General features: G+C 43.3%; 1 protein-coding gene across 1 annotated transcript in view; it reads right to left on the bottom strand.

Moving 5' to 3' along the window:
• Nucleotides 1–21103, bottom strand: part of ANKRD35 (ankyrin repeat domain 35) — a 436761-nt gene extending 415658 nt beyond the window's left edge. Inside the window, exon 1 of the mRNA XM_069217933.1 lies at nt 20961–21103. Within this exon, the coding sequence (XP_069074034.1) occupies nt 20961–21041 (81 nt within the window). The 5' untranslated portion in view covers nt 21042–21103. The remainder of the gene's footprint in view (nt 1–20960) is intronic.
• Nucleotides 21104–23051: the final 1948 nt, after the last annotated feature.

The following is a 23051-nucleotide window of genomic DNA, read 5'->3' as shown; positions in this document are numbered from 1 at the left end:
ATTGAGCATAACTTGCTAATTCTCCAATCTACAGCAGTGCTTGCTTAACAGGATTGTTAGAAATAGGGTCTCTAATCGGCAGTGGTTTGCAACCTGCCCAAGAAGGAATCCTCACTCTAGCCAGGGTAAGGGAATCACACAGCTAAGATACAACCTGCTCACCCCTATGGTGGCTTGGCACGAGCAGTCAGGCTTAGCTCAGAGGCAATGTATAAAGTATTCTCTCACACACACACAAGTTTAGAAAAATAGTCAATATTTATCTGAATAAAACACGACCAAAAACAACAAAACCACCCAACATACACAAGCAAAGAAAAACATTTTCAAAGATTACTCACTTCCAAGGGTCCAAGGACTAGATTTGGCACCACTTGGCAAGTCAGGACTCTCAGCAAGAAAGCCCAGGTGCTGGCAGATGACGTCTTTGATGTCCCAGAGACTTCTTACAGGATGCAAGCTCAGTCCAAGCCCCTGGAGAACCTTTGGAAACAGAATGTAGAAAGCAAAGTCCAGTCCTTTCACTCCAAGGACAGAAACAGCAAACAAGCACAGCAAAGCAAAGCAACAGAGAGTGGCAGTCCCTCCTACAGCATCCAGCTTTTTTTCTGGCAGAATGTCCTCCGTCCAGTCCAAGGATTCTAACGTTGTGGGGCCAGGGGTCCAATACTTATACTCATTTCTGTCTTCGGAGTAGGCAAAATTCAAAGGAATGTCTTTGTAGTGCACAAGACCCTGCCCTTCCCTGCCTTGGCCCCAAACACACTCCAGGGTATTGCTTTCTGTAAGGGCAGGCACAGACCTATTCAGGTGCAAGTGTCAGCTTCTCCCACCACTCTAGCCCAGGAAGACCCACCAGGATATGCAGGGCACACCTCTGCTCCCTCTGTGTGACTGTCTAGAGTGAATTAAAAAACAACCCAACTGTCACCCTGACCCAGACGTGTATTCCAGCAGCCAGGCAGAGGCACAGAATGGTTATGAAAGGAAATACCCACTTTTAAAAAATTTTTTTTTTTTTTTTAAGTGGCATTTCCAAACTTACAATCTGAACACCAATTTCACAAAAATAATTATTTTTGAATTGTGAGTTCAGAGACCCCAAACTCCACATCTCTATCTGCTCCCAATGGGAAATTACACTTAAAAGATATTTCAAGGCAATCCCCACATAAACTCATGGGAGAGATAGGCCTTGCAATAGCGAAAAACTAATTTAGCAGTATTTCACTATGAGGACATGTAAAACACACCGGTACATGTCCTACCTTTTAAATACACTGCACCCTGTCCACGTGGCTCCCAGGGACAGCCTTAGGGGTTACTTACATGTAATAAAAGGGGCGGTTTGGGCCTGGCAAGTGGGTGCACTTGCCAGGTCAAAATGGCAGTTTAAAACTGCACTCAGACACTGCAGTGGCAGGTCTGAGACATGGTTACAGGGCAATTCATGTAGGTGGCACATTAAGTGCTGTAGGCCCACTAGTAGCATTTGATTTAAAGGCCTTGGGCACATCTAGTGCACTTTGCTAGGGAATTACTAGTAAATCAAATATGCCAATTGTGGATAAATCAATTAACAATTCAATTTAGATAGAGAGCACTTGCAGTTTAGAACTGGTCAGCAGTGGTAAAGTGCTCAGAATCCTAAAGCCAATAGAAACAGGTCAGAAAAAATAGGAGGGAGGAGGCAAAAAGTTTGGGGAGGACCCTGCAAAAAGGGCCAGGTCCAACAATGATCAAATCCTGCACTATAGTCAATAAAAGCAGGCACAATTATTTTGTCCTTGGCTGAAATCGTTGTTGCAAAGGCAGCCATGTGGGTCAGAGTAAAAGATTTGTTGATATTTGCACAGGTAGTTATTGTTCCAGATACTACAATGATGCCAGTGTACACATTCCTCAGCATGTAATTTAATGGTCATGTAGCAAAGCCACTTTGCAGAGTAGATATTGCAATGCCAATTTTCACAGAGCTTCAGTACTTAAAATACAAATGGTTGTACTAGTACAGACATTATACCCACTATGCAAAATGTGTATTATCATGTCACTTTCCATATTGCCATGCTACAGCACTTACACATTTTGCCAAAACATGAAGCTCACCCTAGTATGGTAGAGTCCACGTTATTCGTCTGGAGAGTATCATTGTCATGCCAAAGACTGAAAAACATTTCACATTTCTCACCAAAGTGTGAAGCACATACTGCTTTCAGCTTTTCCCAACTCACCCTAGGATGTAATTATAATGTCCGGTCATCTTCTTGTGCAGTTTTCAAAATTATCAGATAAGCCATTGCCCTGCCACCTTCCACCTCGCCTTACAAGGCAGGGGTCCCTATCACCAGCTTGAAAGTCAACATTAAGAAACTGATAATGCGTCTGGCCCATTTTCTAGTTTCTCTCGTTCCTATGAATCTTTTTAGGAGTTCCGAGAGGTAAGGAGGAACACATCAACTTTTTCAATCAATAAACAGAGTAACCCATTTGGCCACACATTGAATCTCGGAGGCGGAATCTAGTTCAAAAGTTTTATTACAGATTCAAAGCCAGACTTATGTATAGGATTCTCAGAAACATACTAAATAAGTAAAACTCATTAAAAGCGGATTAAAGAGTCTAATCAGATAAAAACATATCAACATAACACATACCAACATTTCAGTCACAGCAATACAAATGAAAAAAAGACATAGCACTTGATGTTCGGAATCCAAATTGCGATCTTCCTGCCTAACCGTTTATGAGCAAATTAAATCTAAATATGCTAATTAAGCTAAGGGAAACCTAAAGATTTCTCTGGAAAGATAGGGAATAGAATTATAATTAAGAGTGTCAACAAAACAGAAACCTCAGTAGAAGTTTTGAAAGACAGAGATGTGCATAGCATAAAGCCACTTCAGCCAAAGTAAAGGAGAGAAATTGGTACCCCTGTAAGTCTCTAGGGACCTGCTCCAGTCAAAGGATTAATAAAAGGTCTGCCTCACCCAAGTAACTAAACACCACTTAGACCTTACAAAACTTCAAGAGTTTACAATCATCACTGCCAGTAGGTTTCCTTCTTCCGTACAGAGTTTGGAATTTGCAATTCTCATTACACTTTCATTTCACAAACCGGACATCAGGATGACCTTGGATGCCTTCCGTGTCCAGGAGCTTGGAGGGAGTTCATCTTCACTTGTTTTCCTTGCCAACATACCCTTACATACCCCTTTATCTCAAAACTCATTACAGGCCTTTCATTAACTTTATACTTGTGCAGACACACCTGCAAATAAAGAAAATGCAATGCAAGCAAAACTCCACATTTATTTAAGGTTAAACAGAGAAAAACTTTTCAGCTTCCTCACGTCAATTTAACATAGGATTCAATGCACATTCATACACATAGCTATACAAGCAACTGTCTTCATAAGAAAAATAAATGAGGAATACCTATAATGATACAACATTTTAACTATGATACCATAATCCCAATACATTGAATACAAATGCATACGTGTTAATTTCCAGTCGATAAATGTAATTACAGAAACATGAATATGCCTTTTCTACTTTCCTACTAATAACTGCACCTTAGAAATATGACGTGGATGATAACATGAGTACATTAGAAGACGTTATATATGTTGTTGATTATATTTTCATGTCACATCTGGAAGGCATAATGGCACAACCAAGTTTGATTTCTTGACATGTGGGGTCGGGTATATGTGTCAAAACAGCAATGCTGCACTCAACGTGGCCTGCCACAGCATGGAACATACCAAGAGCAGGAGGAAAACAGTGAGAGCCTTATTCACAGCAAATTGATGATGTAGCATCCTTAAGAGCTGAGCCTCCAAGTAAAGTGTGAGCAATAGCCTTTAGGTGGGACTATAGTGTGTGATGTCGGCGTTGCAGATTGACTTCTTACCATTAGAACTCTGTCAATTTGTAAAACAAAATAAATAATTAAATACCCAACTTTCAAAATCCCCAGCGCCTAATTGCACAATGAACACTAATTGTAGTCTGGTATGAGCTTGAAAAAGCCATTCTTCAGAACGCAACTTGGAAGGTGAGGTTTTCTAGTGGCAGTATTCCATACTTTGGAACCAGGATATCTGGATTTAAAGCTTGGCTTCACCATTCAATAAAACTGTGAGCCTGTGCAAATTATATTATGCGATTGTTCCTCACGGTCCTCGGCTACATAAAATGTTTCAGTACGTTGGTAACTACATGTGTGGGTTTGTTTGCAGTGTTACGCTCTCATCAATTATCAGTATATGATCACATGAAGTGCGCTTCAATGAACCCTACACAGGTAGTCGTAATTGTGGGATAAGCATCTGGGGTGTTTAAGTTACAGAATCGGATTTACGAAATATCATGTTTTGACAAGCTTAAAAAAATATATGAACTAAAAAATAAGATGTGATACTGCAGGATCTTTTTTTACATATTAACATAGTATAATATTGTACAGTTCAATGCAGATATTTAGGATGAGACGCAAAGGGAGATAAGGGAATCATACAATTGTTTGGTTTAGTGTCAAGAAGAATGTGTTCCCATATCAATAATAGCCAGGGCACCACATTCCCACTTTCTGCAAGAACATGTATTAAATTTACTGCAATTCAGAAATCCATACCCACCACGGCTCCGATATTGTCCATCTGTCTCCCTGAAAATGACCATAGCTCCGGATCGGTCACGCATATTGGGGGATTTGGGGGGGGGGGGGGGGCGATGCATATAAAGAGCTGCTACAGGGAAACCCTCCAATGAAATGCCCCAAACAAGGGTGAAATTAGCATTTGAAGGTAGCAACCCGTATGCTGGGCTCAATTAATTCCATATCAAACGAAGTTGATGAACCAGCGGGTCCGTTTTGGCAGCAAATCTAAACTTGTGTTGTATCAGCACCCGTTGGGTGCTGAAAACGATACTTTATTCATGTCTGCACTTCAACCAGCTCTGTTTGTAGGAGGCAGAAAATAGGATGGGCCTCCCACCACACTTTTGGGTTTGGGCCCCAGGAAATCCTGCCACTGCCTGGCCATGCCAGTATCAACTTTGCCCCTGTATGCAAGGTGTTCTTCTCGCTAGTGGTCAAACTGAGCCCTCCAAGTAAAGCTCAAGGTTCTGTGGATAACTCTAGCATTCTTCTGCCATAGTAGTCTGCGTCTCCTATAGATCAAATGGCTCAAGCATTTTAGCTGAAGTTCTACTTCGCCCCATTTCATACCTTCACCTACCGAAACCGCACTTCTCCTTCCATGGGACTCTTCCTAACAATTCTCCACCTTCAACAAAGCGTGGTTTTAAGTTCACCATCGACTGTGAAAACGCAATGAGTGAGGTTGTGTTGTTTCAGAGTGTCATTGTACCACGAGTGAGTGGGACTGTCTCCAGCAGGTTTGTTTAAGTGGTCATGGATTGGGGGGCGGGAGATGCGGGTCAAATGTCTACAAGAAAGCAGTGTATTTCCTCTCAGGTCTGTTTTCTAGACACCAAATTAGATGATCCTCAGTGCACCATCCCCCCGTTAAAGCAACCCCTAGTTCTCAAGCTACACAACCCTGTGGGGCGTCACACAACTCGGGATAGATGATCATAAATCGTTCATCATTCCTGCACAGGAACATTTTGTCCTGCGATTTAAATAGGTAGTCCTAGTCTAAAAGCAGTCCTTTGTGGAAAAGCGAGAGTAAAAGTTACTTGTCCGTTCACTGAATCATACTTTTTGATGTAGGTGTCTGCAGCATAGCCAGATGATAAGGGATCAAGACGATTTCAGGTTTATTTGCACCTTAGTCCAGTAAACCAAAATGTATCTAAACATACAACAGCTTCTTGTATACAATATATCAATACTAAAAGTCACAATTCAAATACATGACTAAACACATAGAACCCTCACAAATAAAATCCAAAAGTGTCTATTGTTAAAAGATATTCATAAAATACATTTATGCTAGACACCCAAATACTTGTGAGGTAATAAAAATCTCATTATTGGTGAAAGTCTTTCCTTCCACTCTATTGATTCCACTTGCTCAGGGCTACTGAAAATCTGCCTATTACACTGACAACATCTAAAACTCGCATGTCCTACAGTAGTTTTATAACATCAGATCTTGAGCTTATACCATATTTATTTAAAATAGGCCTGATGCCTAAGGTTAACACAATAAATGCAACTTATTAAAATATGCATACTGGAACATTTGTATTTAGCCTGCACTCAGGTGCCACATCCGCCATTCTCCCACAACTTGGGGAAATGGAAAACCCAAGGTTTAGACTCACCTGAAATTTCAGAATCTCTGTGTGCAAGATTGGGTTCGGAAAATCCGAGAGGTACAGGAAGTGCGTTGCTTCCTGCCAAGTATTTCACAAGTACAAGGTCGAACTCTTTGCGCTGAAGTAACTTAGATCCTTCTCTCTGGACTCCTTGGCAGCCTTTTCCTTTAGCTCCTTTTTTGCTATAGTTGATTAAAACCTCACTATCAAAAATACCAAAATTCAAAAACAGAGCTACATCCTTGAAACTGCATCTAGTATCTTTTGCTCAACGCAATTCACTATGGCAAATTTCTTTCATAGAAAACAGAACACTTTGGGCCTGATTTCCCGCCCGACAAAATCTACATTCCATTGTTTTCTATGGTATTTAGATTTCAGCGGATGGGATATCCGTCACCGTTGCGACTGAGTAACCCATACACTGACATCTAAATCAGACCTTTTATTTATTAAATATGCTTGCAATCTTGGCCAAAATAGTATTGTGATATTTGTGGAAATGTGATTCCAAGAGTATAAACCAAGTTCTGTACGAATAGCTTGCATCATCAACAATGGGAGAAGACAAGATATTTTTGAGCACCTGGCCTCCATTTAATTCCAGTCATACCACGAGCCTAGGCTTAAAGTTTTGTGCAACACAACAAATGAGAAGGTACTATAGCTGTAATCGCTGAGAATAACGGACCACCAAATTCTCTCTTACATTTCTTCAAAACAACCCACAGATGTGCATGTTCTTACTTTTAGGGAAGTTAGAAGACTCTCACCACAATGTCCCTGATGTACCACTTATATGTTTTGTATTTTGTCCCCATTACAGAAATGTTTTTTGTCGCTGTTTACTATAAAAACATTTGCGTATGATTTGGCTGGATTGGACTATGATTGTCACAACATTGTCTGGACCCACAGCTCTGGTAAAATTTATACCAGTTATAATCTTTTTCATTGAAGACAGGGATGTATAATAGAACAGTTCCTCGATTGTGTCAACCCAGTCTCCAGACACTACCTTGCTTTTTGCTGAATACCACTCCTGCAGGTAGACAACCCAGGCTTCTTCTGAGATACTGAAGTTCAGAGTAGTTTTACTTTTGTTCCCTCCTTACTTCACCAGCTCCCAAACTTTCTTCATATCCCTTGATGCGGTTACAAGCACCATGCTATCTCAATTTATTTTATAATACTCCTTCCTTTAATTACTTTGGCATTCTCTTCTTGTATTTGATCAATAGTCACTTCCATGTCTGAATTTGTTCCTTCCCCCTTATATGTATTTACTTGTTTTAGTTGTGCTTTCACATCTAGACATTCAGAATCAAACCAGCCAAAACATTTTTTTAATCAGTTGTTTGCGGCTATTGTGACTTTCTTTGTAATGAGATCAGACATTCTGTCACGTTGATTACGAACTTATTGTACCAATCCATTTCATCTTTACTTTCAACATTAATATTTCCCAGACCTACAGCCAATTGGATATTATATAATAAAGCAACTTGCGACTCATTTACACAGTTAGTCAACCTTCTAGGATATTCAATTCCAGCGGGCATCACATGATCCCCATTCAAGGTTCCAAATTGTAATCCCATGTGTAAAGGCCACTAGTCACTCCCTCCTAGCCACAAAACCTGAAAATTGTTACAAAGTTGAAAGGACCATGTCTGAACAATAAAGAAATAATCAATAGGCCCCTGCAAGTTGCCCATGGGTAAAATGTTTTACTGGCCAATATATCCGCTGGAGATCTCCTACTTAAAAAAAATATTCAAGGCAGGAGAATCTATTACCTCATCTAATGTTGTGGTCTGAACGTTTACCATTTCTTTATGAAGTACTCACTTTAAGGCTACCTTGGAGGAAAACGTTTGCCCTTCATTAAATTACTGTATGGCTGCTCACAGGTTATCTAAAACCTGTGTGATACCTACGATGTGTGATGGTTAAGGAGGTATTCCCCTTAACCAAACTTATTTCCGCCCACTGAACTATTCTGATCCTCTGCAAGTTTAATCCCCACTCAGCATCCATTATCATGGATTAAATCAATTTAGAGTAAAGGACTACTTTAAATATTTATTTTCCTTCCTTAGTGTTTACAAACGCAACTTGCTTCAAGCCAGTAGAGGCAATCAACACTAAAGATTAAATACCTACAGAAGTTTGGATCTATTAAGTGGTTTTAATCTTTCCTCCTATTATGCAGAATATCAAAGTGTGTGACTGAATCATAACTATGTTTGCTATTTCCCGGCAGAGTTTCACATTTTAATCTGAAGGCTTCTTCTATAGATGCTCCCTTTCCTACAGATGGCCTCTCTCCCAGAGTTGAATGAACCCTCTTGTTTCCTAATTAGTGATACAGCAATGCTCACATTTGATTTCAATATAGATGATAACATATCTAGGGCTTTCCTCTGAAATTTATTCATTCCTCCGTTCAGTTGGTTGGACACTATATTTCTATCTCTCTGGGTTTTTGAGGTTTTCCCTTCTCTTATCCTTCTTTTCCACATTTATTTCTTAAATTCCCAGATTTCCTAAAGAAGAACTTAACTACGTTGCCTAACCTTCCTCCCATTCTCCTGGCATCTTTAAATGGTTTCCCTCTTCTCTTCACAAGCATAGGTCTTCCAGAAATAAAACACTGAAGTCCGATTGTAGGAGGGTAATACTTTTACATCTGCTCTAATTTCCTTTAGTAAAGGTACTGGCCTTACTATGGTCGGCATTAACTCATTTATTGTACACAAATCTTTTCCAGTAGAATTTAGGGCCCGATTTAGGGCTTGGCAGAGGGAATAATACTCTGTCACAAATGTGAGGGTATCCCGTCCGCCTTATTACGATCTCCGCAGGATATCATAGGATCGCAATACATCACAGGATATCCGTCATGTTTGTGACGGAGTATTCCCCTCTGCTAAGACCTAAATCAGACCCCAAGTCTTAAAGTTTTTTTTTTAATCCCTGTAGGAGGCTGGACTGGCTTGTAGTGAGTACCAAGGGGTACTTGCACCTTGCACCAGGCCCAGTTATCCCTTATTAGTGTATAGGGTGTCTAGCAGCTTAGGCTGATAGATAATGGTAGCTTAGCAGAGCAGCTTAGGCTGAACTTGGAGACGTGTGAAGCTACTACAGTACCACTTAGTGTCATATGCACAATATCATAAGAAAACACAATACACAGTTATACTAAAAATAAAGGTACTTTATTTTTATGACAATATGCCAAAGTATCTCAGAGTGTACCCTCAGTGAGAGGATAGGAAATATACACAAGATATATATACACAATAGCAAAAATATGCAGTATAGTCTTAGAAAACAGTGCAAACAATGTAAAGTTACAATAGGATGCAATGGGGACACATAGGGATAGGGGCACACAAACCATATACTCCAAAAGTGGAATGTGAACCACGAATGGACCCCAAACCTATGTGACCTTGTAGAGGGTCGCTGGGACTATTAGAAAATAGTGAGGGTTAGAAAAATAGCCCACCCCAAGACCCTGAAAAGTGAGTGCAAAGTGCACTAAAGTTCCCCAAAGGACAAAGAAGTCGTGATAGGGGAATAAGGCAGGAAAGACACAAACCAACAATGCAACAACGCTGGATTTCCAATCTGGGGTACCTGTGGAACAAGGGGACCAAGTCCAAAAGTCACAAGCAAGTCGGAGATGGGCAGATGCCCAGGAAATGCCAGCTGCAGGTGCAAAGAAGCTTCTACTGGACAGAAGAAGCTGCAGTTTCTGCAGGAACGCAAAGGGCTAGAGACTTCCCCTTTGGAGGACGGATCCCTCTCGCCTTGTAGAGTCGTGCAGAAGTGTTTTCCCGCCAAAAGAACGCCAACAAGCCTTGCTAGCTGCAAATCGTGCGGTTAGCGTTTTTGGACGCTGCTGTGGCCCAGGAGGAACCAGGAGGTCGCAAATTGGACCAGGAGGTAGAGGGGGCGTCGAGCAAGACAAGGAGCCCTCTTAGCAGCAGGTAGTACCCGGAGAAGTGCCAGAAACAGGCACTATGAGGATGCGTGAAACGGTGCTCACCCGAAGTTACACAAAGGAGTCCCACGTCGCCGGAGACCAACTTAGAAAGTCGTGCAATGCAGGTTAGAGTGCTGTGGACCCAGGCTTGGATGTGCATGAAGGATTTCCGCCGGAAGTGCACAGGGGCCAGAGTAGCTGCAAAAGTCGCGGTTCTCAGCAATGCAGTCTAGCGAGGTGAGGCACGGACTTACCTCCACCAAACTTGGACTGAAGAGTGACTGGACTGTGGGAGTCACTTGGACAGAGTTGCTGGATTCGAGGGACCTCGCTCGTCGTGCTGAGAGGAGACCCAAGGGACCGGTAATGCAGCTTTTTGGTGCCTGCGGTTGCAGGGGGACGATTCCGTCGACCCACAGGAGATTTCTTCGGAGCTTCTAGTGCAGAGAGGAGGCAGACTACCCCCACAGCATGCACCACCAGGAAAACAGTCGAGAAGGCGGCAGGATCAGCGTTACAGAGTTGCAGTTGTCGTCTTTGCTACTATGTTGCAGGTTTGCAGGCTTCCAGCGCGGTCAGCAGTCGATTCCTTGGCAGAAGATGAAGAGAGAGATGCAGAGGAACTCAGATGAGCTCTTGCATTCGTTATCTAAAGTTTCCCCAGAGACAGAGACCCTAAATAGCCAGAAAAGAGGGTTTGGCTACTTAGGAGAGAGGATAGGCTAGCAACACCTGAAGGAGCCTATCACAAGGAGTCTCTGACGTCACCTGGTGGCACTGGCCACTCAGAGCAGTCCAGTGTGCCAGCAGCACCTCTGTTTCCAAGATGGCAGAGGTCTGGAGCACACTGGAGGAGCTCTGGGCACCTCCCAGGGGAGGTACAGGTCAGGGGAGTGGTCATTCCCCTTTCCTTTGTCCAGTTTCGCGCCAGAGCAGGGCTAAGGGGTCCCTGAACCGGTGTAGATTGGCTTATGCAGAATTGGGCACATCTGTGCCCAAGAAAGCATTTCCAGAGGCTGGGGGAGGCTACTCCTCCCCTGCCTTCACACCATTTTCCAAAGGGAGAGGGTGTAACACCCTCTCTCAGAGGAAGTCCTTTGTTCTGCCATCCTGGGCCAGGCCTGGCTGGACCCCAGGAGGGCAGATGCCTGTCTGAGGGGTTGGCAGCAGCAGCTGCAGTGAAACCCCGGGAAAGGCAGTTTGGCAGTACCAGGGTCTGTGCTACAGACCACTGGGATCATGGGATTGTGCCAACTATGCCAGGATGGTATAGAGGGGGCAATTCCATGATCATAGACATATTACATGGCCATATTCGGAGTTACCATTGTGAAGCTACATATAGGTAGTGACCTATATGTAGTGCACGCGTGTAATGGTGTCCCCGCACTCACAAAGTCCGGGGAATTGGCCCTGGACAATGTGGGGGCACCTTGGCTAGTGCCAGGGTGCCCTCACACTAAGTAACTTTGCACCTAACCTTTACCAGGTAAAGGTTAGACATATAGGTGACTTATAAGTTACTTAAGTGCAGTGTAAAATGGCTGTGAAATAACGTGGACGTTATTTCACTCAGGCTGCAGTGGCAGGCCTGTGTAAGAATTGTCAGAGCTCCCTATGGGTGGCAAAAGAAATGCTGCAGCCCATAGGGATCTCCTGGAACCCCAATACCCTGGGTACCTCAGTACCATATACTAGGGAATTATAAGGGTGTTCCAGTAAGCCAATATAAATTGGTAACATTGGTCACTAGCCTGTTAGTGACAATTTGTACAGAGAGAGCATAACCACTGAGGTTCTGGTTAGCAGAGCCTCAGTGAGACAGTTAGGCATCACACAGGGAACACATACATATAGGTCACAAACTTATGAGCACTGGGGTCCTGGCTAGCAGGGTCCCAGTGACACATAACAAACATACTGGAAACATAGGGTTTTCACTATGAGCACTGGGCCCTGGCTAGCAGGATCCCTGTGAGACAGTGAAAACACCCTGACATACACTCACAAACAGGCCAAAAGTGGGGGTAACAAGGCTAGAAAGAGGCTACTTTCTCACAACCCCTCATTGGTAACAACTATAACTTCCAGAATACCATGCAGAGTCTTTTGCATGTTACTTAACAAAAGGGTAACCCAATAATAACCCGAAGGACCTGAGTAAACAGTAATACATAACTATAATGGTCCAATCCGAAGAACCTATACTTTAAAAAGCCGGAATAGTCAGCTTATACTACTCTTCAGTCATAGCCACCCCCTATTTTTTAGGCTGGAGATAAGTCAGATTATATCAATGCAGCACAATCTGTTATCTTAATTATATGTCAAAACATTCACACACAAAAATACAAATGTGGAAATGTAATCATTATATTGAAGTCCAAAAATACGAATAAATTATTATTACACTTTTAAACATAGTTGCCCCATGAAAGAGAGTATAAGAAAAAGCAAAGAATGTGCTTAAAGAAAAAAAAAGTGCTTGTGGGTAAAATAAAGTAAAGACAAAGAAAAGCTTAGATATATCCTAATCAAAATGTAGAAGCCTGTTGGTAACAATTCTTATATCACAAATATAATAGCATCCACAAAGGGTAAAATGTCAATCAAAATTGCCCTTCGGTGTTTTCATTAATCAATCCAGGCTTGATAAAATTATCGACGTTTCGACCAGGCCAATCCTAGCCCCAACTGCAGGTCTCACTCAGAACTCAAATGGAAGAAACAAGAGAAGCAACGCATTAGGAAAGGAGGACAAAATTGTCCAAAGTCAGTAAAATGTTGCAAGAATTAAATGAATCATTGTGCTGTCTCATACAATGAATTACAAGCTCACCTGGACTGCTTAGTCCTACCAGGAGGGAAATGTGGGACCTGCTTATGTGCCAGGGGCCAGCTGGGACCTCAATGGGATATAATCCCCTCCCTATGAATCCAGAAATAATGGGACACCATTAATCATTGCATCTATCCTCAAATCTTTACAAAACAAAAAAAACAAAAAAAAAACAAAACAAAAAAAAATGTAAAAAAGAAGAACTACGGCTCACCTAATTGAAAATGATGCGCCCCCGGCGTCACATTGGGAAAATATTTTTTTAAAGTTGTCCCTATAGATCTCTGCGCAGTCTAATTTGTGCGTGCACATAATGGCAGTAATTCTTCACGTGGCACATATAGATTTCAAATTCTAGGGGACTGAAACAGCAAATTCATCAAAGATTGTTTGTTACCGATTCCTAAAGCACAAAAAATGTGTATGAGAATTCTGGCTTTTAAGAGTCTTTTGCATGAGCAGAATGACTTCAAGTAGCGTTGAAGAAGATTCATCTGTAGGATCAGCCATTGTATAGCGAGGTTGGCTTTCATTGTCCAAAGTCATTGTGACTTCCATTGCACCCACACCATGAAGGGACAGGGAGACAGCCACATCCTCATCAATTATATTGGCCATCCGAGGACGTGTATCGTAGGGTGTAGAGGCTTCACTTGCACTACCATCAACACAATCCCGATTCCATAAGGCTTCCGCGATAATGAGAACAAAATAAACAATGGAAAGAAGACAGGTGGATCTAGAAAAGCTACAGAGGCCATGAAGCACAATCCAATACACTGCATGTCCCAATTATATTACTAATAGAGTACACATTATTGCAGCATAATCAGTCCGATTGTGTAGAACAACTTCCCTGGACCTGGGGCACTTGAGATTCTTTTCCCCCTAAATTCTGTTTCCCCACAAACTCCTTTACTAAGGTACCTAACTTTACACCAGGTGAAGGATCGTGAGTGCTACCACTATTGTCCACAAAGATATCCAATGAGCCTTCTCCTGAGTGCTCGCCCAACTTAGCCTTGCGTATCTTTTTTACTCTATTCTACATTACATTTTTTTCCTCCTCATATTGTCCTTCGCGGTCGTATTGTTGTGCCCCTGGGCCCCTTCCTTAATTTAGAGATTTAGAATAAAGAATGGCACTGTACTTTAAAAAGAAAAGAAAAATTTAGAGTTACAGAGTCACTTACCTTCTCCCTCCAATCAGTAGGCTGCTTGGCCAAAAAGAGGTTAAAAATTGCTAACGTTACCTGTCGGACAACGTGCAATATTTTATGACACGGATAGTGAATGGCCCCTTCTGTCTGCAAACACTGGTAACTTTAAATTCAATGACAGTCTGATGCCAGTGAGCAGCACTCACTGGAGAAAGAACACACTTCGTCACAATCACAATCACAATGAGCGAGAGAACGCAGTGACCCAGCATGGCACCACAGGCAGTAGGCCTACCTCGGGAGCCTGATCTCCCAAGACTGCTCTGCTCAGGTGAGCGGACATAGAACCCGACCCCCTGAGCATGCTACCACAGACCTACTCCCTCCTCACCTACCAGTCTGAACACAGCATGGAGCTGTGGTAACCCAAAACTGCAGAGGTCTTCCCTGTACCTGATGTCTGAGGAAGAGCCCAAAAATAGGCAGAGGTGAGGCAACGAGGTAGCTCTACTCAAACTCTCAGCTTCAGTGTAAGTAAGTACATTTGAAAGAAAATAAGTGGCACTTACGGATGTGTTAACTGTCTCGGTCCTCGCTGGGATGTCTTGTCCAAAAAATAATTAATTAGTATCAAGTTTTACTCGAAAAGTCACACACAGGTATAGAACGTCACGCATACACACCTAAACCTCAGCATCACTTGAACGTTCACCCAATCAAGCAGCTTCAAAATATCTCTCTGGAACATGTATTGGGAAAATCTGGCATTGCTTCTTCATTCCGAAATTGCATGGAACACTTGATGCAAGCAGCGTTCACTCACCATTTGTTTGAGATGCAAAGTTTATTATTTTAAACTAGTCCATCAATGCAGATCCCAACAAGATATTTTCTATGACAGTTTCTTGTCTCCTCACAATGACAATCAGATATGGGATGATGTTACCAAACCACATTCAAACAGACTTCTCCACTAGGTCTTACCCCAACCTATGCCTGCTCAGGACCATAAACTTCAAACACCGTATCCCAGAATGGACATCCCTATGCAGTAACAAGCTGAGTTGATATTCATTATATGAAATACAATAAGGGGGCCTGCAGTGTTGCTCAAAGCTGCCAGCCCTCAGAAAACCATAAGCAGCGCATCTTTCTATCACACTGATCCAGCATCACACCACTAAGAGCTGCGTAGCATAACACGATAACCGCACCTCAGTGGTCTTCACACTCAACAAGAAAAAACTTCTCACATAGGATCGCAACTAAGACAACACACTTCCAAACACACGCTCTACACTGTGTATTGTGATACCCATGTAGTCACCTGCATCAGCCCCCCACATGGAAGTAGTAAGTGTAATATAAACATTGCACTACAATACAATACATGGAAATGTCACACACAAGCAATCTGAGAACTTGACATTCAACTGGGGCTTCCCTGAGGACTATAAGGTGAGTCCAGACCTGCACTATGGGTAGCTTTCTTCACAAATTCAATTTCCAGAGATTATCCTGGTGTTCCACCATACAAAGCCTGGTGGAAACTATTTGCCCTTAATATTATATCTCAGGGTTGCCTGGACACGGTTTTCTGCACCCCAGGAGCAGTGCAGCATTATAGAAGAAAATGCAGATGCTTGTATGCCGTATTGTGTTATACGGGTTGTGCCAGTGCACATAGCACTCTGTGCCGTCTTCAGGGGGCATTCCCTAATTAGCCTTTGGGCGTAGCCCCATGCTCATAAAGCAAACACTTTACATCTGAACCCTACTATGTATTCTGGCACAAAAGCAAAGAGGCCGCCAAAAGGCGCACTGACTATGCGGTACAAAAAAAGTTGCCTCCTGAGTGTGACAACTGGTGGGGGAAAGGGATCCCATGGAGCACCCTGCAGGCTGGTTCAGTCACTCTGCATGGGGATCTCTATTCTGCCTTAAAAAAGCAGGAGGGCGCTGCCTATGCGTAGAAAAACCAGGCAGCTTAAACAGCCACTCCATGTTTCTTTACTGTGCTGCCCAAGGGACAGTGTGGGTTTGCTACAGCCCTGGAAGCAGGGCATTACTAGCAATAGGGTGAATTGCCCCCTCTTTGAAAAGTAGGCGGCTACCGCCTGCTCGGTGAAACAGAGCACAGCCCCTCCTCATTTCACTGCATGTGCTACCCGGGTTCAACGCACGGATTGTGATGGGGTGCAATGTTCCTGTTTGCACCCAGGCCACCTGCCTAAAGGTGAACGGCGGCGAAAAAAAGACAGTGTGGTCCTTGCACAATACAGGCTCCGAAACTGAATTCTTTCTTCTATAATCTTTGGATGGAATACCATTTTATCATGTTTTATTCAGTTTTTATTGGATATTTCAGAAGTGCTTGTGAACAAACAGTACATTTTCTGCAGTGCTGGGATATGTTTTGACTTTAATAAATACTTTAAAAGAGAACAAAAAAAACGAATCGAGTTATCTTACCACAATGGCGTAAAACCAACAAAACATTCATAACCACTCCCATGGCACTGGCTGTAGTCACATGGCAAGTCAGATTCAGAAATATAAAACTGCTGTCAACCTGCGCTGTGTATTGTTCTTCTTTGTGATTATAATTACATTTAAATATTGGCAGAAAAACAAGGTGTCTGTTCTCAGAAGTAATCAAATCAAAGTATGTGTTCATTGCAAGATGTACTTAGTGTATTTTACGCGCACACAAAAGGAAGGATTCAATCGTGGCCTACTTCTTGGATTATAATTAAAGATCTCAGCATCAATTTTTATGGAAACTATATAAATATAATCACTGAAAAAACACAAAGTTTACAGGGATGTTATAGTTAGAGTTCTTTCAAGTAACTATAACTTGCGCCTCGGCCATTCACAGGTTTTTCTTCAAAAGTGTGACTCTTAATGTTTCATTTATACTTTTCAGGATTTTATAGATATTCTCAAGACTGCTGTATTATCTGGGGTAATTAGCAGTGCACTGCATGGTCAGGCCCTGTGGCCAACCCCTATAACTACCCAACCCCTCACGACCACCTTCCCTAGGCCGATATCAGCCCCCGGGGACCACATCCCCCGAGGCCTGGCCTAAAAATGTTTTTTTTGTTGTTGTTGTTGTGTTTTTTAAGGGGAGGAGGGCTGCATGGCCCCCTCCCCAGGCCAATCTCGGCCTGAGGACCCCCTCCTCCGGGGACCAGGCCTAATTCGTTTTTTGGGGGTGCGTGGGGGGTTGTGGAGTGGGCCGAGTGCCCCCCCAATCCATAGGGCCGATCTCGGTCCCAGGAAGTCCATCACCCTGGCCTCAGCCATGTGACCTGGGTGCCCTGGCCTGGGTGCTCTCAAGGGCACCCCGTCACAATGTTGGGGACCATGGGGGGAGGGGTGGGGGAGCCTGATGGCCCCCATGGTCCCAGCTGGCTCCCCACTGCCTGTGGAAGCCAGCATTGCCGTCGCAAAGAGGGACTGCAAGAGCAATGTTTCCTCTGTCTCCCTGCCTGCATCTCCGCGGGAAGGGAGAGAGGAAACCTCTGCTCGCAGCAAGAGCCCTCCCCTCGCTGTGGGCAGTGTTTGCTGTGACTTGGCAGCAGTTGTCATACAATTTAAGATGCCCCGGGGAGGTGGCAGTCCCAGGGCTGTGGGGTGGCAGTGAGCCCCCTCCATGCAGAGTTTTCTGCTAACTAATCTTACTGCAAATGTTACATTGATATTATCAATGATGTTATCAAAGATGGTATGAATGATGTATTATGTGGGGTTATTAGCAGTGCATGGTGAGGGTGCAAGTTATAGTTACTTGAGATAACTAACTATAACAGATGAATGTCTATGGTTTGGTACGTTTAAAATATGAGCCTAACTATAATGTTCCCTGTAATCTCTGGGGGGGTTTTAAGTGAATTTCTATGTTTTTTAATTCTATTTTCTAACTATAACGTCCTTGTAACCTGTAGTTGCTTCAGGGAATTTCTATGTTTTTTTAACGTAAAGTAGTTTTCATTATTAGACATTAACCCAAACACTGCCACACGCGGCCTATGGCCGTGCACGGCAGTGGTTGTCTGCAGAGCCTGGCCAGGCCCTGTGGCCAACTTCTATAACAACTCAACCCAGCACTGCCAACCTCTATAATGACCCAACCTTGCACACACACTCCCACACCCCCACACCCCCACAGGCTGATCTCAGCTCTGAGGACCCTATCCCCCAGGGCCCAGCCTAAACATTTAATTTCATTTTGGGGAGGGGTACTGCCTGGCTCCCCTCCCCAGGGCCAATCAAGGCCCCAGGAATCTCAACCGCCAGTGCCCGGCCTAAACATTTCAGTTTTTTTTTTGGGGGGGGGGGGGAGGACTGTGCCAATGCCCCCACGAACTGGCCCACTTGGGGGCTGCATTTAAACAAGCGCTGGAGCCTGCGTTTTTTTTTTTTTAACGTTTTTGGCAGATCTGCTGTGACTTACTCTGAATAATTTTTTTTTACAAAAATGCTTTTTTGCCTGGGGGTCACCTCTAGGACCCCAGCACCAGAGCTAAGGGGTCAGGGTGTCCGAACCTTGGCGCCTTTTCTTTACGTTTTTTTTTCTGGGACTCAGCTGAAGCAGAGTCCCGACATGGCTGCCAACAATTCTTTGTTGAACTGTTGGCAGCCAATCAGGTCTCAGCACAAGATTGGGAGGGTCAGCGAAGCCTTCGCATCCCTATATATGCAAATATGGATTTTCTTTAATATCTCAAAAACTACTGAACGGATTTTACTCCGCACACCAAAAAGGCCTCTTTATGGACCAAGAGCTACCGTTCTGCCAAATCTGGTGTAATTCCGTCCAGTGGTACAGGCATTATTGCTGTTCAAAATCGCTATGGAAAAATGAATAGGGGAAAAAGCGTTTTGCCCCACCCCATTCTCTGCCCCTTCTTGATGGATCACCCTAAAATTGGAAACATTTTGTGAAGATTCATCAAACGGCGCCAAAGTTATTAGCAAAAGAAAAAAAAGCTTTTTCTGTAGTAACCAGGTCCTACCTATAACTACCTAGTGGCAACCGCCACTAGGTAATAATATATATATATATATATATATATATATATATATATATATATATATATATATATACATATACATATACACACACACACACACAAATACATACACAAACACACACGTGTCAAAAAGAAACCTCAGTAAAAACTAGGAAGTTTAATCAAACTGCTGGAGTACAGTTAGTTACCTGTGAACGCACATGAACATAAGAAGCGGCGGCCTAGGGATGTGGCTGCAAAGCCTCAGCAAAATGTCAGGATGTCAAAACGTAGGCATATAAAGGACGAGATTGTAAACTTGTTTTAAAACATTCACAACCCAATGCACCTACGTACTCTTGCCAAATCACTCCACTCACATTACCATGGATACCATGCTCCATTCCAAGGGGTTCATTTAACATGTAGCATTCTGGGAACAGTAGTTCTTGTTCACCCTGATGTATACAGCAAGATTTTTTTTTTTTTATGAAAATCTCACGCTAGAGCAATGTGTCAACATGGCCAGTGAGTCCTTTAATAACTCTGTACCCGTAACTTGGACGCTACGTTTCAAGTGCTTATGGTGATCAGATGGGTCCATGCCACCACTTTCCATTAGTGGAGTTTACTTTTACAAACTGTTATCAGGTGTGTGGGTCCAATTCGCTCAACTGCAATAAACCAAAACACAGCTCTCGGAATGCACCGATAACAGAAGGCGAAGCCCTGGAATGGACAAGGGTAGTGAGTCAATTGGTCACCCAACAAATGGTGCGTTTTCACTGAACGAGTTGGATAACTTCAGTTAAAACAAACTAACTACCACTTCAAAAGAGTTTGTATAAATAAACGGGAATCATGTGTCAATGAAACAGCCCGTTTAAAAATGTTTTCTGTAGAAGGAAAAAATATTGACAAAGCAAAATATAGGCGGCCAAAACAACCATATTTTATGTATCAGTAACATCACAATCTACTACACAATAAAGTCAATAAACAAGCATGCCAAATCCAAGCCCTCAAGTGTTTTTCCTTCGGTTTCCGCGCATGCGTATCTCATCCACTCAAAGTTGTTTCGTGGCATTCCGATCCTTGTAGAACTGGTTAACCTATTAAATATGCAGAACTACAATTACCAGAATGCAAAGAAAACCCAGAGCGCAAGGAACTACTCACTCCTGAAAATGGGAACCTCGGAAGTACTGAGAATTTAAAGAACTTTGAGAAGATATTTAAATATAATAATGCGTGAAACTTAAAAAATAAAATAAAATAAATAAAAACACACCATAAAGGTTAAAAAAAAAAAAGCCCACACTAGTTATCACATCATGTATACGTCACGGCACGGACCACCGCTGCCAAGGGGCACCCTCATATTGTACTCTCCACCAGTCAGCCCTTGTTTTTTAACACATCACTTTGCCTTATAATGTTACTGCTGTGCTTGGTTATGAATTGATTGAAAACGGCACTCTGACTTGCGGTTTATTTTGGCCAGGGTTCAGTTGCCTCCACCCTTAGGCAGCACGACACATTTACCAATGCACACTGGAATGAGAGGGTGTTGAGCGAGCAGAAGTAAAACAAAACCGTAGAAGTCTAGAGTCGGCTGCATTTGGAGCCCACTCTGGCACGCTCCTTACCTTCGGGTTCTTCCTCCAGAAGGAGCCCCTGAGTGACATGACCTCGCCGTCACGGCTGTTCGGAGCGCGTGCGCGGAGCATGCTCAGTTCGAGCCTAAGACGACCAGACGGACCATCTAAACATCTGACCTGTGGTCCCTTTAAATCACTGGACATGATCACTGCTAAAACTTCGAGCATTTTTACCTTCTTTATATTTCGCAAGAAATATCGCACTTCAGAGATCCACACACACGCGTTATGTGTCCCACAAAGTTCCAAAAATGTATTCATGATCCATTACTTAAAACCATTACATGTTAAGCATAAGAAGTGAACATAGTACCACGATTAAAAACGTAGAAAAGTATAATACAATGTACTCAAAGTAGGCTATGCAGCACATTGTATAGCTCTTTCGGCCTTTTAAGACACATTGATACAAATGAGATTGGAACACTGAAATACCAAGGATTTCTCAATTAAAGTCACCTGTCCACCCCTGGTACAAAGAACATTAAATGGATCATCCATTGCAACAAGTGATACATTTTAGCTGTTTATTTCCACGGCATGCGCGGGACACGAATCCATGGTTTAGCTTAACAAAACACATACAGTATGCTGGACAGACCTGTAAGAAGCACGGATTGGACCTTTGTCCAGAAGTGTTTGCGGCGCCCCATTCTGGCTTTTACCTTATATTTAAAACAAAAGGTTCAGCAGAAAGAGAAAATAGTCTTTTTTTGCAACTTAGTAAAGAGGCCATATTAGAAACCTCTTTCTAAATGGCCATGACTTTTTTATGATTTATTGTTTGAAGTCTTTTTGTTGCAGGAGCACAGGATATTTAAAAATGCGAGCAGGTAGAGTGCTAAGAACTACAGACCCTTGAAACATATTTGCCCATAACCTAAACAACTTCTGGCCCTTTATTTGGACGTATTGGATGAATACTCCTAGAGCGAAGGTTAAGAAGGGCCAGTGCGCTTACAGTCAGGGGAGGGGCTAAGGTGCTAGTGGGAAGTATGCACGGCAATCAGGGCCATATATTGGTTAAGACCACGCTTACAGGAGCTGGTCCGGGTCACATGAAGTCAGGGGAGAAGACGGTCTTCGAGTGCTGGGTTAGAAGTATGTTGTCCCTTGCAGGGCTGATTTGAAGGTACGGGTGAAGGGCATTAAGAGTTGAAACTCTGTAATGTAGACAAGAACAAGATAGTCCACCCAATCATCACTACACAGCAGCGGTGGATGGATAAAGCAAATAGGGGCCTACAGTATCCAGAACACTCTTTGTTAGAGCCAACGTGAGTTTGGGATAAGGGAGGCAGAAAAGCTGGGAGTTCTGGGACTGTAGTGCTGGCAATCTTTCAAACCTAGGCCTCACTTAGGCCTCCAGGCTTTGGGCAGCAATGAATGTCACATGCACTTACTCATGTGGTACTTACTCTAGCTTGAGCGGCAACAGCACCTTTATTTAGACCTTCGGGCTATGCCTGGCTATCCGGCTGCAGATGGATACGATGTATAGTAGTGGCCGGTTGGCTCACTACACCCCTTTTAACCTTTAAAAAAAAATGAAAACATGAAGGGAACGAGAAGAGTCCTCCATATGCAAGTGTTCAGCAAACAAAGGCCCTCATTCTGACCCTGGCGGTCGGTGATAAAGCGGCGGCCAAGCCGCCAACAGGCCGGCGGTCTAAAATATGCAATTCTGACCCTGGTGGGAACCGCCAACACAGCCCGCCAACTTAACACTCCGACCGCCACAGCGGTACAAACAAACAGCGCGGCGGTTCCCGCCAACAGCCCGGCGGCAGACAAAGTACCGCCCACCCTATTACGACCCACCAATCTGCCACCTTTTCCGGGGCGGGAGCACCGCCGATAAGAACACGGCGGAAACAGACTACGAACGGGAAAACGCTCACCTCTACGCACTCCACGCGAGATTCCGGCAGTATGGAGCCAGAGTTGCAGGTCATCCCCGCACTCCTATTCCTGCTCATATACCAGGAGCACGCCCGGCGGCGCGGAAGACATCGGTGAGTACGGCACCTACGACACAGGGGAGGGAAAAGATTACCGGCACACACCCACCCACCCACA

Source organism: Pleurodeles waltl, chromosome 12, assembly GCF_031143425.1.
Source record: "Pleurodeles waltl isolate 20211129_DDA chromosome 12, aPleWal1.hap1.20221129, whole genome shotgun sequence".
NCBI lineage: Eukaryota > Metazoa > Chordata > Amphibia > Caudata > Salamandridae > Pleurodeles > Pleurodeles waltl.
Note: the sequence above shows the minus strand (reverse complement) of the source record. Positions and strands in the feature narration are given on the sequence as shown.